The sequence below is a fragment of the Centrocercus urophasianus genome, unplaced genomic scaffold (genome assembly GCF_019232065.1).
Source record: "Centrocercus urophasianus isolate 14NV4802_14NV808 unplaced genomic scaffold, USGS_Curo_1.0 seq_18, whole genome shotgun sequence".
Lineage (NCBI taxonomy): Eukaryota > Metazoa > Chordata > Aves > Galliformes > Phasianidae > Centrocercus > Centrocercus urophasianus.
Genome location: NW_024884733.1, coordinates 15,263,111 through 15,279,112, shown reverse-complemented (window position 1 = coordinate 15,279,112; position 16,002 = coordinate 15,263,111). Strand labels below are relative to the sequence as shown.

Here is a 16,002-nt window from a genome sequence, read left to right as displayed (position 1 = left end):
ACCGCCGCTGCCCGGTACCGCCGCTGCCCGGTACCGCCGCTGCCCGGGCCTTTGGCGCCCCCTCCCGGCACAGGCGGGAAGCCGGCAGAGCCGCCGTTGTAATGACGCGCAGCGTTCTACTCCTCACGTTCTGATACACTGCGTTAATAGTTTTGTTTGCTTGCTTTTTTTTTATTTTTTGTCACCGACATACAGACATAACTTGTCCTGCAAGCATTTCTAGTTCACTGGAAGTCAACTGATTTGATCTTAGGGCTTCTTTCCCTGTCTATGGATTGGGTAAGGCACTCTTCCATAGTTTTCATAGAACTGTCTGTGGGCAGACGGTGTCGTTTTCACACATATTAGATAAAAATTCAGTAAGTTCAGCAGTAGACTGGTTCAAGTACAGTGTCTGTAACAGTGACTGATGTGTGTTCTGATTCTGTTAGGACAGAATCACTGATAGCTGTTCACATTAAAATTAAGGAAGGTCAAAAATATAGTTTCGACATTCGAATTCATTGTGCCTTTACTAAGTGGCATCTCAATATTCATTTTACCATTAACTCTCCCTATCCGTACCACACCATAAATGTGGGAGAATTCTTAATTTTCTGTCTATACTTTCATACTTGAAAAGTTATAGTTTGCTTGGCTCCAAGAACAGGGGCTGTAAAGTATCTCTTAAAGTTTCTGGATGGAGCAGTCAAGGTATGTATGGAGGAGGAAGTGAGAAAGGGAACTTCTGTGTCATCTTTGCTTTCTCTTACACATTCTAACTGTAAAATATCCTCCAGGAACAATCAAGGAAGCCATTCTTTTGGCTGGGGAGAGTTCATATTTAGTATATACATTTGTAAGCTAGGAGGTGCATTTTAGCAATTTAATTTTTAGGTAATGTTGGTGCTCTAAATTTATAATGGTGAATCAGACCAGAATTCCTCTGGAGGACTATTCTAGCGAATGCATACCAATGTCCTGTTTTCCTAGTCAAACTGTGTCTTCATCTGTGATGTGTGACACGTATCAGCTATTTGATACTCAGAGCACAGTGCAGAATAAGACACCACAGGTTGGTTAATCCCTGTTTTGTATGGTATTCTTACATTTCTCACATTACTTTGGGATCTTTACCTCAAAATGAAAACAAAGGACACTGTCCTTGTTCTAACATGGCAGAATTAAGCAAATGCATTTTTACTTTCTTGGTTTGAATAGAAAATTGTAATTGCACAGAAAAAAATAATCTAAAAACTTGTCTATGTGGTCACTTACTAGTTATTAAATTTGAAAAAAAAAAATATCCCAGGTAAGTAGCTCACATCTTGGTTAAAAATATTCTATGATGTTATTTTTTTATGCTGACTGAATAAAATAGCATAGAACAGCGTTCTATGCTCTGAAGATCCAGCTGTTCCAGTGTTACATGAGTCCTGGTGACATTTGTCACTGTATGTTTAGTAACTTCTCTCGTAATGAAAAAATGACAATACCAGCTTGTTTTGATATACAGCTTCTGTGAGGGGCACAGGTAAAATCCAGTTGTTGATCACTTCCACTTATAAGGCTTTCCAAATACTATTTTAATTTGGGCAGTGAGGTCCTCCCAATAAAATACTGTATGAGCAAGACTTGAAAAAAGTAGTTTATTTTTTCTTTTGCATATCTTGTGTTTTTTGGTCCCCAGTACATCTAGCAACCAACAAGGTCGAGATGCTTGATACACGTACTCAGCTCTGTGTTGTCTCTGTTCCAGACCTTTGATGAATGTGTGGCAGCTGGAGGTTCAGACTGTGCTCCAGAGAAACTTTGGCTTCAAATTCCATTCTTCTGTGGCCACAGCTCCGAGTGCTGGTAAGAAGACAAATGTGGCTTAAGTTAGTTGTGTTTGTCACCACTCAAATTTGATTTTAACAAATCTGAATGTGTAGTACAGTTGGGGAAAGCATGAAGAACTGGATGCAGTTCAGCAGAAGGTACTTTACTAACGTATTTTCTTCAGAAGGGGCTTTGAAAAGCATTTTACTGAAGCAGTCTTGCAGTACTTTAAAAAAGCAGCATGTTAGAATACTGTGTCAGCAGTGCCCTGAAGAAAAACAAATGATTTCATTTTTTAAACAATTATTTTTTGTAGATGTGGAGTCTTTAAATTTTTCTGTTTCATCAGGCTTCAGTATCTGTCTTTCTGAATGTGGATACTTGGTTCCAGCTCCTAAAGTCTTTGCAGAAGATGAAGTATTTGAGTTCTGGATAAATTTAGCTACTTAAACCTCTACCAGACATCCTGTAGTCAATGTTACATAGCAGTAACTGGAAGAAAAGCAAATAGTGTCCATCTGTCAATACTGATGTTTTATAACAATGGCCCAGACTTTAAAGAACTGTTCAGCAAACCAAAATTAGAAAACTGCTTGCTCACATAAAATAATTGCATTCTAGTACTATGTAACAGACAAAATAGTAATATATGAAGAAATAAAACTAACACAAAAGTGATTTGAAGGGTTCTGAGTGAAATCAAGGAGAATTATTTATCACAGTTACTGTTCATTCAAATGGAATTAATTTATCAGAAGCAAAGCAAGTGAACACTTGGGAAGTTATTTTTCAGTGCCTGTTGGTCAGACAGGTGGACAAGCAGGGAAAGAAAGAAGGAAATATGAAGCTATATTTTTCACCGTGACTAGAGCTATAAAGGGAGGAATATGTTAGTTCAATTTCTTTGTTCCTCGATGGGGAAGTCCTCCCATTACCTACAGTGACTTTCTAGTACACAATTAGGCCTATAGGATGCAAGAGGGAAGGTGTATTCTTACCAGAATCGTTTGTGGTATCCAATGTGAAAGTGAAGAAAATGCAAATCCTCTGAAAATTGCAGTAGTAGAGACAGTAACTGCATACCATGCACTGTGAAATTTTAGATGCGAGCACAGGTAGTAGAAAGGGGGAAGGGAAATAAAGGTAGAAATAGTTGGATCTCACCTTTCTTATATAAGAAATGTCCAGTTATAAAGTAATCTTCATCTAGGGATCAAGGATTGTTGGCTTACATCAGAACTTGTTGTTATTGTCCTCTGCCATTTTAGGAATGTGGGGAGCAGATGGGCTTTGGAACAAGCCAAGTACAACCTGATTAATGAATACTTCCTCGTGGGAGTTACTGAAGAGCTTGAAGATTTCATCATGTTATTGGAGGCAGCTTTGCCCCGGTTCTTCAGGGGTGCCACAGAACTGTACCGGACAGGTATTTAAATGGTTGATTTCTATAGCCCTTTTATCTTCATCACTGTTTAAAATGTGAATTATTTAAATCTATATAAATAGTTTTAAAAGTCAAGGAGGTCTGCCTCTCAGTTGAATGATGTTCCTGTGGAAGAGAGGAGCTCTTTAGAGAAAACACTCTGTCTTACACAATTTGTAACACTGAAGATTGGGGTAAAAGCAATTGTATCAGGTATGCCACATTTGCAAGTCACAGACACTCACAATATATACTTAGGAAATTGGGGCAGATGTTTGTCAGAACACTTTTGAAAGGTCTCGCTAGGGTTTCAGTTATGTGAAGTGGTTGGTAGTGGAAGATTTCTGTTCCCTACGAAGCCCTGTTGAAATTCTGTTCTTGGTACAACCTAGTTAACTGTGCAAAATGAGTTTTGTTTTAGAAGAGTTTTCATTTCAAAAACAGCAACCAAAAAACACCTGTGCTCAAAATGAAAATTCAGATCTTCAAGTAATGAAGTGGAAGAAAAATGAATTTTAAACACAAAAACAGATGTTTTTTGTTCAAGTGGCTTCCTTAAATTTGTTCTTATTGCAGTGATTTCAAAAGCTGAAGTAATTTCTCTTTAGCTCAAACATTCTAAAAATCAGTCACTGATAATGCAGAAGAAGTTTTGCCTCTGGATAATTTAGTTAAGGAAGGCCAGGACACAGAGAACAAAATGATATCACGTAAACTGTGAAAAGTTAACGTGAAAAATTCTACGCATCGTATTGAGAAACAGTGAGTTTTGTGGAGAACTCTGAATGCTGTTATACAGTGTGTATCGTAGGATTTCTGTGTCAGACTGAAGATCCATACAGCTCATGAATACTTGAATACTTAAAGCTCAGTATCTGGTTTCTGGAGGTGGCCGTTGGCTCACGCTGGCAGAAACATGTAAGAATAGGACAAGCATATGACAGTCATCACTACTGGTTATCATCAGATCCCAACAGCGAGCAAAATGCACTTTGGTGGGTAACTTTTGTTCTTTGGAGAATTATTCTTCCATCAGCTGACTTTTAAAAAGTCCTCGGAAACTTGCCACAGCACTGACAAGAATCTTGGGGGCGGGGGAAAGTCAGAAAGAATTCTGACCTGAGTCCTTTCTTCTGTTGAAACTATTTTACATCTTTGATTGGCTTTGTTACTTTGCTCTGCACCTTTTGCCAGCACACAAACTGCTGTCCTTCACACAGTATTTGCAGTTTAGGTTCTCTGTGATTTTATTTCTTTCTACATGAAAGCGTTCTCGATGCAAGATCGTTTTGTTTCCCAAAACCATTGGATTACATGGGATACAAAGGTCCAAGTGCTTCTGTCATAATGAGATGTGTGTTATATGGATAAAAGCTCACTTCCTAGGAGCTGGCTATGCAACTTATGTAGGATTGACAAATTTAATACAATTAAATTTAATATAAAACAACAGATAGCGCTTCTTAAAGAAAGTACTGTCATCACTTTTGTCATCTTTCTCTAATGAGAGAAGTATCTGGCTCTGCAGTTTGTAAAACTCTTAACATTTGATACCAGATTAACATCTAAATAATTAATTTTGTAGGACTAATCTTGCTCCAAGTACATTACGTGAAGTAATCCTGTTCCTTGAATGAAATGTTCATTCGCTGGGTTTATGAGGCTAAGAAGAAAGAATTGTAAGAACTGATTCAAAATTCATTAACATGTAGTGAGAGACTGCAATGTTCCAGCCCCACATATTGTGTTAATCAACTCTGGATTAAGTTGTGTCACTTCTAGTGCAGTTTATCAGCGTACTGAGAGTGTAAAACTCTGTAAATAAAAGGACTGTTTACATTTTTTCATCACGTGAACTTTAAAGTGAAGTTATTGCTTTCATTTTGCATTTAGGAAAGAAGTCTCATCTTAGGAAAACAACTGAGAAAAAACTTCCCACAAAAGAAACTATTGCCAAGCTACAACAGTCTGAAATCTGGAAAATGGAGAATGAGTTCTATGAATTTGCACTGGAGCAATTTCAGTTTGTCAGAGCACACGCAGTTCGGGAAAAAGATGGAGAATTGTATATCCTGGCTCAAAACTTTTTCTATGAAAAGATTTACCCTAAATCAAACTAAGAACATAATACTTTTAGATTTACGGACCTAAATCTTTGGTCACATCATCATCTTAGTCCTCAGCCATGGAAACTAGATTGCTTGTTAGACCTCCAAGATGTTTCTCTATAGGTCCAAGAAAAGCGGGCTGTGGATCACCTCCAGGGCGTTGGATACTAACCATGTTGGTAATCCAGAAGCAAAAGCTTCGTGTCTTTTATCTAACTAATACTTTCAGTGGGAGTTAATACCCTTTACCTGAGGAAATCTTCACTTTAATTTGGAGCAATTAACACACAGCAGTTCTAGTTGAAAATATAAAGGAAAAAAAAAAGCTTCTGTTAATGCTCTTTTTTAATTTTCAGAGCAATTTATTTTCATTTATACTTCTGTGAAGAGGAAGTCATTTTTCCCAGCTTTCAACATGGAAATCTTGGTTGTATACTATATGAGTAGTGTTAATAACTGGTTGACATCTGTGCTTTGTTTTTGTGAATCATGTCACATGATATTGATTGGGATAGTTAATCATGTTCTGCTGAGAAATGCTGCTGCCGCTGGAATTGCCCGAAATTACGACTAATTGTTAGTGTTAAAACATCATTTCCACATCAATATTGTAAAAAGTTAAAGAATCAGCAGTGGGATTTTTTTTGTTGTTCTGTAGGCCCACCACCACTTGACCGAGGTTGGGAAAACTGCAAGGAAAGTTGGTTTTGTCTGCAGTTAGAGTCAATACTTGCACAGTGGTATATAAATAACAAAATCAGCATAAAGTTCCTCTATGGATTCTTTGTAATTATTGTAAGCTGAGGTATTGGTGAATCCATATTATGACTCCATTAGTGAGCTGTGGTATGGTTAGGGTTTTCCTACTACTTCAATACTTTTACCTGTAGAATATTTTTACTAAGGTGCTTTATAATGTGTTTTAAAGCATTGCATTTACAAAAGGAGTAAAATGCTGTAAATACTGCTTATTTTATGTATTTGGACCAAAAGGTTTAAAGTAACTAGTTTGAAGTGGGTTTTTTTGCACCAGTTCTGTTACGTGTAAAGTAAAAAGACATCACATATACTTCCTGGTTGAGTTAACTGTTGGATATTGCTGGAATGCACTTCAGTGACCTCTATGACTTTAAAACTAGAATGTCATCCAGGGATTCTCTTTACAGAAACGTAGCATTCATCCTTTTGTTATATTAAGAGGAAAAGAAGAAAAATGTGATGTGTAGTCTGGTTGAGAAAGATGCAGTGAACTTGACATATTTGTGTTTATGTAACTGCCTTATGTGACTATTGTAAATCTGTGAGTTGCCGTTATTAACAGTGTGAAACACCTGGTAGATCAAGTAAATTGAAATTTGAGAACAGATGTTTGGGGCCACTGCATTATAGCAAACGGCAGTGGAGATCTATAAGAATTTGTTTCCTATTGGATTTTCTTAAATATGAGTATTTACACATCTTACACCTGCCTTTTCTTAAAGTGCTTTTCATTGAGTTTGATAGGAGAGAAGGCACAGAGGAGACAAAGTTGAGTAAAAAAAAAAGGGGGGATTGTAAGGTTTTGATTCCTAAGGGATGATGCTGAAAGGCTTAGTTTGAAATTACCAAGTGGAGTTTCTTTAGCCAGCCTGTTCTTGTAATGAAAACAAAAGTAATGGAAAATGTCTGTGAACTGGGTATCTGCAGCCAAAAGCAACAGTCCAATAACAGACAGGATAATGAGGGACTGTCAAGTACATCTTGTGTTTTCTTTGTTTTCTTGGGTTTTCTTTTTGAATTTCAGAAATAGACCTCATTGTTCTTCCCAAGTAATCAGGGAAGTTCCTTCTGGTAGCTTACCATTTATATAGTGTGAACCCTGCATAAGATTTCCTGTTCCAGTTCTTTTCAACTGATGTCGTTAATAATGCCAACATGCTTGAGAATGTGTTCACACATGGAAACATGTATCCTAGCTAAAGAAAGGAGCTGAGGAGTCCTACGTAGGAAGTAGCAAATGGAGATCTAAAAACTTTCAAAAAAAGTTACTGCTTTATTATAAAATCAAAGGAATATTTACAATCCCAGTGAAGGTTATCTACTAAGTGATAGTTCTATTTTGGATGAATTGACTACCTTGTTTTCCTTCATTATGATTTGGATTGGTTTATCTTCTTGAGTTGTCTGCAAATTTTTTCAGAAGAGCACCTTCTTAAGAGAACAGAAGCTTTACTAAGTGAAAATATACAACACTCGCCTAAGTAATGAAAAAGGTATTTATGCAAATACATCTGTATTGACAAGAAAACAATAGGCAAAGCCTATTCGATATATAGAAGTCTTCTATTTCATAAGCAATTTTAAAAGTTTTTTTTCTTTTTTCTTTCTTTTTTTTCCCCCTTGGATTTAAGGTTTCTTAAAGGAGTCTTCAGTAACAGTTAGAAGAATACATTTTATTTTTTAATTCAAAGAGCAATATATTTTTCATAGTTCATATAAGACATTTGATTTACTTCCTGTTCTTTGCTGTGAACTGACAGGGTGAAGGCAAACGAGCTTAAATATTTTAAAATAATGCTAGCTACAAATGGAGAGGTAATCATTTTAGGTGTGCTCTGAAAACCTTACTGCCTGTGGAACACGGAAAGGAGGCAAATGGTCTGCTTTTATATCTTGTGCTGCCATCTAATCAACTGTGAACTTTTTTGGACTCTTTTGAAATGAGAACTGTCCAAAGCAGAAAGTTTAGGAAAATGAGCTTTAACAATTATGAATAACCTGCTGTCTGTTGGTATTAAAAATATTTTGCAGCATATGAACAGAATTTATCTTGTGCATTTCCCCTTAAAGAGTTAACATGAAAAGCAGCAATATGTAGACTTCTGTTACTGCAGGTTCATTAGACTTACTATGCAGCCTCCTGAACACAGATCTTTTAACTGAAGTCACTGCAGACTCTGCATAGGAGTGAGATTTGATTTTTGCTGGGCTAAGTTCATTTGAAAGGAGCTGAAATGCTAAAAATTATAGTTGAGAGTAGATCCTGTTACACTGTTCCGTACTTTTTGTACAAAGCAAACATTCAGATTTTGTGCAAAATTCTACCCTGTTGAAACTCACGGTTGTCAGTATATGGCACTTGGTTCAGCTGTGCTAACAACTACATAGCCATAACTCCAGCATGCCTGGAGCACTTGAGATATACTGGGCAGTGCTGACAGGAGAGCAACAGTGTTCTTTACTCCTTCCCATAACAATTCTGCATCCACGCAACAAGAATTTCATTCCTGTTTTCTTGTGCATCTACAAGCAGACATCTACAAGCAGTTCTAGGGTGTAGGATGTCATGTGTGTACATTCCAGTTCACTCTGGATTTATTTTCGTATAGTCTTTAATGGTGTGATCATAGCTTCATTTTCAAACAGGCACAAAAAAGGATTGCTATACAAGTATGACAAAGGAAGAAGCAGTTCCTCCAGGTTTGAAATGCCTTTTCTCTGGGTACTTTACTTTTCTGAAGATACGTGGCTATTTTTGTGTTCCAGGAATATTCGTTTCCTTGTTCATGATCTCAGAGCTGTCCTATTTTAATATCAGGGAAAATTCAGTTGTTTTCTGCTATAATTCTGTTAACATTTTCCGTTAAGATTACCTAGTGTTGCTAAATGAGTATGTGACAAGAGTTATATAGATGATCCTGACTGAACTGTGCTGCTTTGCAGTCAGTGGAAAAACCTGATTCAAATGCACTGCCAATTTAGCTCTTCAAAATCAGAGCTTATTTTATGACTACTGGAGATAAAGAAACTGTGGCGCTACTGAGTTGCATGGATGCATCCTTTACTTTAAGCCTATGCAACTGGGTAGCCTCTGCAGCAGTATTTATAGGAAGAGCCCTCTTCATGGAGACTTTTCTGGAGCATAATTATAAATGTTTATACCCTTGTACTGTCTTGTATCTACATCAGCAGCTTTCTGTAGCTTCTGTAAAAAAAGAAAAAAGAAAAAAGAAAAAAAAAAGGCAGGTTTGTGAGCATTTCTAAAGTAGTACTGAATGTAATTTTGAAAAACATGGATTGTTCTTCATGAATCTTTTCTTTTTAAATACACACACAGCTAAATAGTGCCTTTTTTCCTCACAATCCATGTTGAAGATGCTCGCTCCCTCTCACTCTCCGTAAATTGATTCGTTTGTGCAATACTATTCCAACTTGAAACCATTTTGTCACAGCTGTTTGAGAAATAATCTCCATTTTTCCTTATTATGCTGCCAGCTTTCTGTTGTTGAAGTGTTTCAGTTGATTACCTAATGCAAATGCTCTAAAATAAAACGCCCAGTGGGAAGGGGAAAAAAAAGAAGTCTGGTGTCCTGTCTTAATATTTGTGTGTTACATTCACGCGAAATGATCTTTTTCTGGAACATTGTCACGCAGGATCCTGAACTTCATTTGAAGCTATTGTGGTGGTGAAGGGGAGGAGTGAGCTGCAGTGTAGTTCATCTGTAATCACTTCATATGGCTATAACCAAATACATTTACAAATAAGCCTTTAGAATTTTCACTGGGCTTTCTGGCCAGAAGTATAATAACTTTCCAGAGGATATATATTGTGCAGGAAGTGTCAATGAAAAGTTGTTTAATACTAAAATGGAACAGAAAATTGGCATTAAAACAAGGGATTGGTGCATACCTGCTTCTCTGCCTCCGAGAACAAACGACGTGACAGATGACTGTGGGACTGGAAGATGCTCCGTTACTGCGGTGATGAGTGCGGTGTAAGAACTCGAGCAGAATAGAAATGTGGTTTGCATTTGTAGGCAAGCACTTCAAACAAGAAAATACAGTGAGCGTGGGTACAACACTGTTTAGGATTTCTTCTGTGTACTGTAAACATGACCCTATAAACATTCCTTACTGCATGCACTATGGAGCTGAACAAATCTCTGTCCCAGCCAAGTTTCCTAATGCGATAGTTCCTAAATATTTGGTTGTCAGCTGTGATGATTACGAGCCGTGGTGCAGTTACTCAGCATCTTCCTCTTGAGGATTCTGCAAACTTTAAAATCCTACTTTTGTTGCAAGTAGACTTTTCCTTGCTGCTCCTGTCACTGGAGGAGATAAGTGTAATTGCTGTGTAGGAAACAAAGACTCTGCTTCTGTCAGCCAGTGGGAAGTGAAGGAAGAAATTGCCTCGCATATATAAAGGATGTTCCAAGGTCACCACGCCTTTTTCTGAAATGATGTAGTAAACAAAATGACAGCCAACAAAATTCACAGTGCAAACAATCTTTTATTTAAGATGACAGTAGTTGCTCCTGTGAAAGCTGAAATGATGGTGGTGTTACAGATAGGAGTTAAGTACTCACTGAACCTCTTTTTTTTTTTTTTCTTAACTGATGCTGCCATTTGCACGGGTAATTAATCTCATCAGTTAGAGTTCATGAGAGGCGAGTGAAAGAAGGGAAGATTTCTGCTTGTTTTTCACAGCCAGATTTTTTTGAAGGTCTTGTATTTTTGTTTCATTATTTACCGTTTGAGTCTTGCATTTTATTTCAGTATTATTTCCTTACTTAATAAAATACAAGAAGTTGCTAGTGAATGTCAAAGCAATGTCCAGATGTTTTCTTCAAGCACAAGTCCCCTGCTATGACCTCCCCCTGGCTTCATTACCACATAACGCAGATGTGGTAACTTTCAATAAGAGCTAATTTAAAAGACTAATAATACTCTTTATTAAAAAAAACCCTCTACAAAGAACACCTGTGGCCTAAAAATGAAGGCTTTGAGACCTTTCACCTTGTCATAATAACCAACTGCATCCTCATAAAAATGGAAAATACTGTGATAAACATTCTCTGCCCACTCTCTGTGTATTTACAAGGCTTGTCCTGAATACCAGTCTGATTTGCTGCACTCAGGCATTAATTACTTTTTTTGTAATAAACGTGGATCCCAAAATAATTGCATGGAGAACAATTACCCATCTTCTTATTTTAAAAATATGTAAAAATAAAAATCTCAGAGCAAAATAGATTAAAATAGTGACTGAAGGGAATTGGGGTTATAGCTTAAGTATAAAGGTATCACATTCCTCTGATATTTTAAGAAAAGGAATGCTACCTTGCTGATAGATGCATATGTTGATCAGCCCATAATTAATATAAACTCTGTTGTTTTGAATAAGAAAGCATTGTATTTCAAATAAATTCAGCATTATTAAGGCAACGCACTTTTCTATTTTGAGAGAGAAGCACGCCTGCTTTGGTGTGAAAATTTAAATGCCCTAATTGAACCAGAACTTTTGGACCTGATACAGCAGTTACTGGAAAGTATTAACTGTCTCTTTAAAAAGAAAAAAAGTCTGAAGAATAATGCTTTTCTGGCCCTAACGGCATTATTGTCTTGACAAATATTGATTACCATTTTTAGCACAGTGTAGAATTTGGCATTCTTAATCTCCTTTATTTAGAATTTAATAACTTAAAATGTTGCATGATGTGGAGAATTGGCAGGGGGAAAAGGAATGCTTGACTGTTGGAGACGCATTCAGTTATAGGCTGGCTCTATCAAGCCTGCCTCTGGGCCTTATGTAATGGCAACTGAATAGATGGGCAGCAGTTCTGTAGAGCAGTCAATATGGAAATAAAAGGCATCTGTGAAGATAACAGTAAAGAGCAGAGAGGAAAGTGTAGGCAGATATCTAAACCACAATATGAGATTGCAGCCATTCTAACGTTAACAGCTAAGATGGCTATCTTTGGACTAATTATCTGCTTTGGATCTTCAGTTCCTTCCCTAGACTGAATGAATGCATTCAAGGTTGCCACCATCAAGGCCATTGCTATTATAAGCAAGGCTTGCACACTGACAAATGAAATCTCCCCTATTTATAACACCAGTCCAAGTACCTTTATCCAGTACTTACAGCTAAGCTATGGCTCTGGAAAAGCAGATTGTGCTGCCCAGGAGTCCCGTCTGCTCTTCAAGTGTGATCGTTGCTTCTTGGAAGATGAAATGGTCAGTAATGGCGTGGTGTAAGTCACATCCAAGAAGTCTGGAGGAAAGCATTTCATGAAGCAATAATTAAACACTTTTTCTTGGTGTCCATTCAGAACAAGTTCACTGTCTCAGGCAGATTCCCGCCAGACATCTGTTAATACTAAACGCTACTGCTGAGAGATGGTTGGAAACCTGAGGTTTACTTTCAGCAAAAATTACTGTACACAGTGCTTTTTCTACAAAGACTTCTCAACAAATGTTGTGGATTGCTCTTTTTTCCTAAGGCAAAAGGGGAATTTTTACATCAAAATCAGAGCAAAACAGGAAAATTCCAGTACCCCTTCCCACCTCAGCAAATTCTTTTTCAGTGCTTTTTTTTTTCCCCAAGTGAATGGAAAAATGTGAGAGTATGCCATCTGCATTCTGCCTCTTCCTTTTCTCAGCTGGCTCTGGGAGGTGCTGCAATTTGTTCACAAGCCTTCCTAAGGACAAGTCTTATCTCACAGGTATTGTTGCAAGACATGAGGTCAAACTCCAATAGCGGGTTTATCAAACTTTGTGTTTGCTCAGGATCACCTTTGAGAGTAGTAGTGGCAGCAGAGCTCCCTATCCTGTGTGTCAGGCAATGCTTGCTGGTTGTGCTGAACTCTGCTGAGCACCAGTGAGCACGCACACAGCCCCTTGGATGTGTTTCCATCTGATGGTCACTTAATTCAGCAAGAATTTTTAACTGCACTGTTTGTTTGTTTATTTATTTATATTAGTCTTTGTGCAGGACAAGAGCATGACAAGCTTAGAATCAGACTGCTATGGGCAGGTTTTATTAACAAAAGTTTTGAAGCTGGCTTTTGTAGCTGTAAGCATTTTGGTTCTGTAACCCCTCATCTCCAATTCACCCAGCCAGAAACGTCTTCATATTTATGTATGTGTATATATCCATGTATCTACGCATATATATTCATAGTTCTTATTCCTTGATCGCTCTGGAGAGCAAATTACAAACCCAAAGAGTCATATTCAAAGACCTTTTTTGGAAGCCAAGTTTGAAAACATTGTCAGCAGCCAGGAGGATTAAAGCATGCCTAGACAGATGCTCCATTGCATTTCAAAACCAACTTTGTGTATCCGAAGCATCCTCTCTGCACCTGTTGAGCAATGCAGCTTGGGTTTTACTTGGTTCTAGTACCTAGGAAACAAATTTGAAAGATCTTCCTCCTGTGAAATATAGTCAAGTTTATTGCTCCTTTAGTCTTTTCCAGGACGACTGTATACGTTGTGACTGAGAGCATGGAGAAATGCTGATGTTGCAGTTAATTGTAGATATCGTCATGCTTATTCAAATGTATTGCAGCATTTTATGTTTTGCTTATGCAGGTTGATTTAAATTCATCAATTTTCTTGCATTTTCTCATGCATCTGGGAGAAGTCTTGTTTGACATCCGGAAGTGCTTTCTGTGTTGATAGACTGTCCTCCATGCCAATCTCATTATGTTTATCCAATTTTGAACAGTGATAACTGGAAGTATTGTCACCTTGCTCCAAAGTTGCTCTGCAAAGAAGAACCTGGCGGTCCTGGTAGATGAGAAACTGGACACGAGCCAGCAGTGTGCGCTTGCAGCCCAGAAGGCCAACTGTGTTCTGGGCTGCATTAAAAAAGGGGAGGTCAGCAGGAAGAGGGAGGTGATTGTCGCCCTCCACTTGGCTCTTGTGAGGCCTCATCTGGAGTACTGCATCCAGGCCTGGGGTCTCCAGTACTGGAAGGGCGTGGAGCTCTTGGAACAAGTCCATAGGAGGGCCACTAAAATTATCTGGAGCACCTCTACTATGAAGAAAGGTTGAGGAAACTGGGCTTGTTTAGCTTGGAGAAGAGAAGGCTCATTGTGTCTTTTCAATACTTGAAGGGACCTTATAAACAGGAGGGGGAACAGCTGTTTAAGGTGGATAGTGATATGACAAGGGGGGATGGTTTTAAACTGAGAGAGGAGAGGTTTAGGTTAGATATTAGGAGGAAGATTTTCACTCAGAGGGTGCTGACACACTGGAACAGGTTGCCCAAGGAGGCTGTGGATGCCCCATCCCTGGAGGCATTCAAGGCCAGGCTGGATGTGGCTCTGGGCAGCCTGGTCTGCTGGTTGGCGACCCTGCCCATGGCAGGGGGGTTGAAACTAGATGACCACTATGGTCCTTTTCAACCCAGAACATTCTTTGATTCTATGCTGTGGAAGGCAGGAAATGGGAATTGGGTATCATAGGCATATTCTAATTCTTGAGTCTATGATATTCCATGGGTAGAAGCAATGCAAAGTTAGTGTTGGGGTAACACTATTTGGCAATTTTTCAAACATGGAGCTTGAATTGAGATTTTTGTTGGGTTAATGTAGTTATCTAACAAACTGAATGGTTGGTTGGTTGGTGGTTTTTATTCAGGTTGAGCAAAAACCAGAAACTTTCTAGGAAACTAAACTATCTAGTTTCAGTGTTGTAAATATTAACAACTGCCCACAGTTTGGCATCTGAATTCATAATTGTTGGCTTTACTCTTGCAAAACCAGCCAGAAAAATGTTTTCTGTCGCTCCTGCTTCTTGTTATGGAAACACATTTCCAACAATTTTTTAAAAGTCATTTCCTCTCCACATTCTCTTTTGTAATCACATCTGCAAGAAAAATGTGAGTTGGGAACATTAATCATTTGGGAGTCTTGTATCTAAGTCTTTGAAGACAAAGTGCTGCTTCTGCTGACTGTAGACTTTTTTGCCCGGGGTGGTTTCCTCTTTCCACCTAAATCAAAAAATCCCATACTGCTGTTCTCCCAAATCAGGCAGAGGGGAGTGAGAACCCTAAAGGAATAAATAGCTGGTTTTCATATGATGTCACTGCCATAAAAAAGCAGGCCAGTAACAAAATCTTGAAGACTTTGAGAATCATTGTTAAAGCAATATAAATGAAAAACAAAGCCAAATCTTCCACCTGCTCAAAGCTGCAGCAGAAAACCCCCATCACTTAAAAAAACAAAAACAAAAACAATAGGATTCCATCCACATTCTGCAGTTTGGCTTCTAAGCTGCAACAACCTACACATCGCTCACTGTAAGACATGCTAAGTTTTATTAGCAGTGTTTGCTCATGCCCCCAATTTCTGTGAAGAATATGCAACTTACGAGCAAAAGTGGCTGGTGGGCGAAGGCTTTTCTCCTGAAAAGCACAGAAAAGATTACCTGTGAAATATATCGGTGTTTGCTTCTAGGAATGGTCATTTTCCAGTTGGCCACTGACACACAGCGTAAGTGAAAAGTTTAAGCAGCTTCCCTGTCATTACTCATCAGAGATAGATATTTCACTCAATGCACACGATGTAAGTAGACTAACACAGATGCAGTGCATTCCTGCATCTTTTACATTTCATTCTTCCAACCTTCTCTGGGCATTTGTTGTCATCATCATCCATCTGTTAGAGAGAAGACTCTCCATCAGGTAAGAGCTATCTTTTCCTACCAGGAGCAGCATGGATTCTTGTTCTTTGCAGATGATGCTGTGTAAGAAGCGTCAGTATTACTACACATAAATAATGTTATTGGCGCATAAATCAATAGTACTACAGATTAAAAGGAAAATTTGTATTGGTAAGCAGCTTTTCCATGTGGCTGCCATAATACCCAATTAATGGCATTTTCTGAGTCCATTTAATCTTTTGC

At 38.2% G+C, this 16,002-nt stretch overlaps 1 protein-coding gene across 1 annotated transcript in view; it reads left to right on the top strand.

Moving 5' to 3' along the window:
* Positions 1-10,835, top strand: part of HS2ST1 (heparan sulfate 2-O-sulfotransferase 1) — a 73,365-nt gene extending 62,530 nt beyond the window's left edge. The window contains exons 5-7 of the mRNA XM_042819442.1: positions 1,739-1,836; positions 3,069-3,226; positions 5,117-10,835. Coding sequence (XP_042675376.1) covers positions 1,739-1,836; positions 3,069-3,226; positions 5,117-5,343 — 483 coding nt within the window. The 3' untranslated portion in view covers positions 5,344-10,835. The remainder of the gene's footprint in view (positions 1-1,738; positions 1,837-3,068; positions 3,227-5,116) is intronic.
* The last annotated feature ends 5,167 nt before the right edge of the window (positions 10,836-16,002 follow it).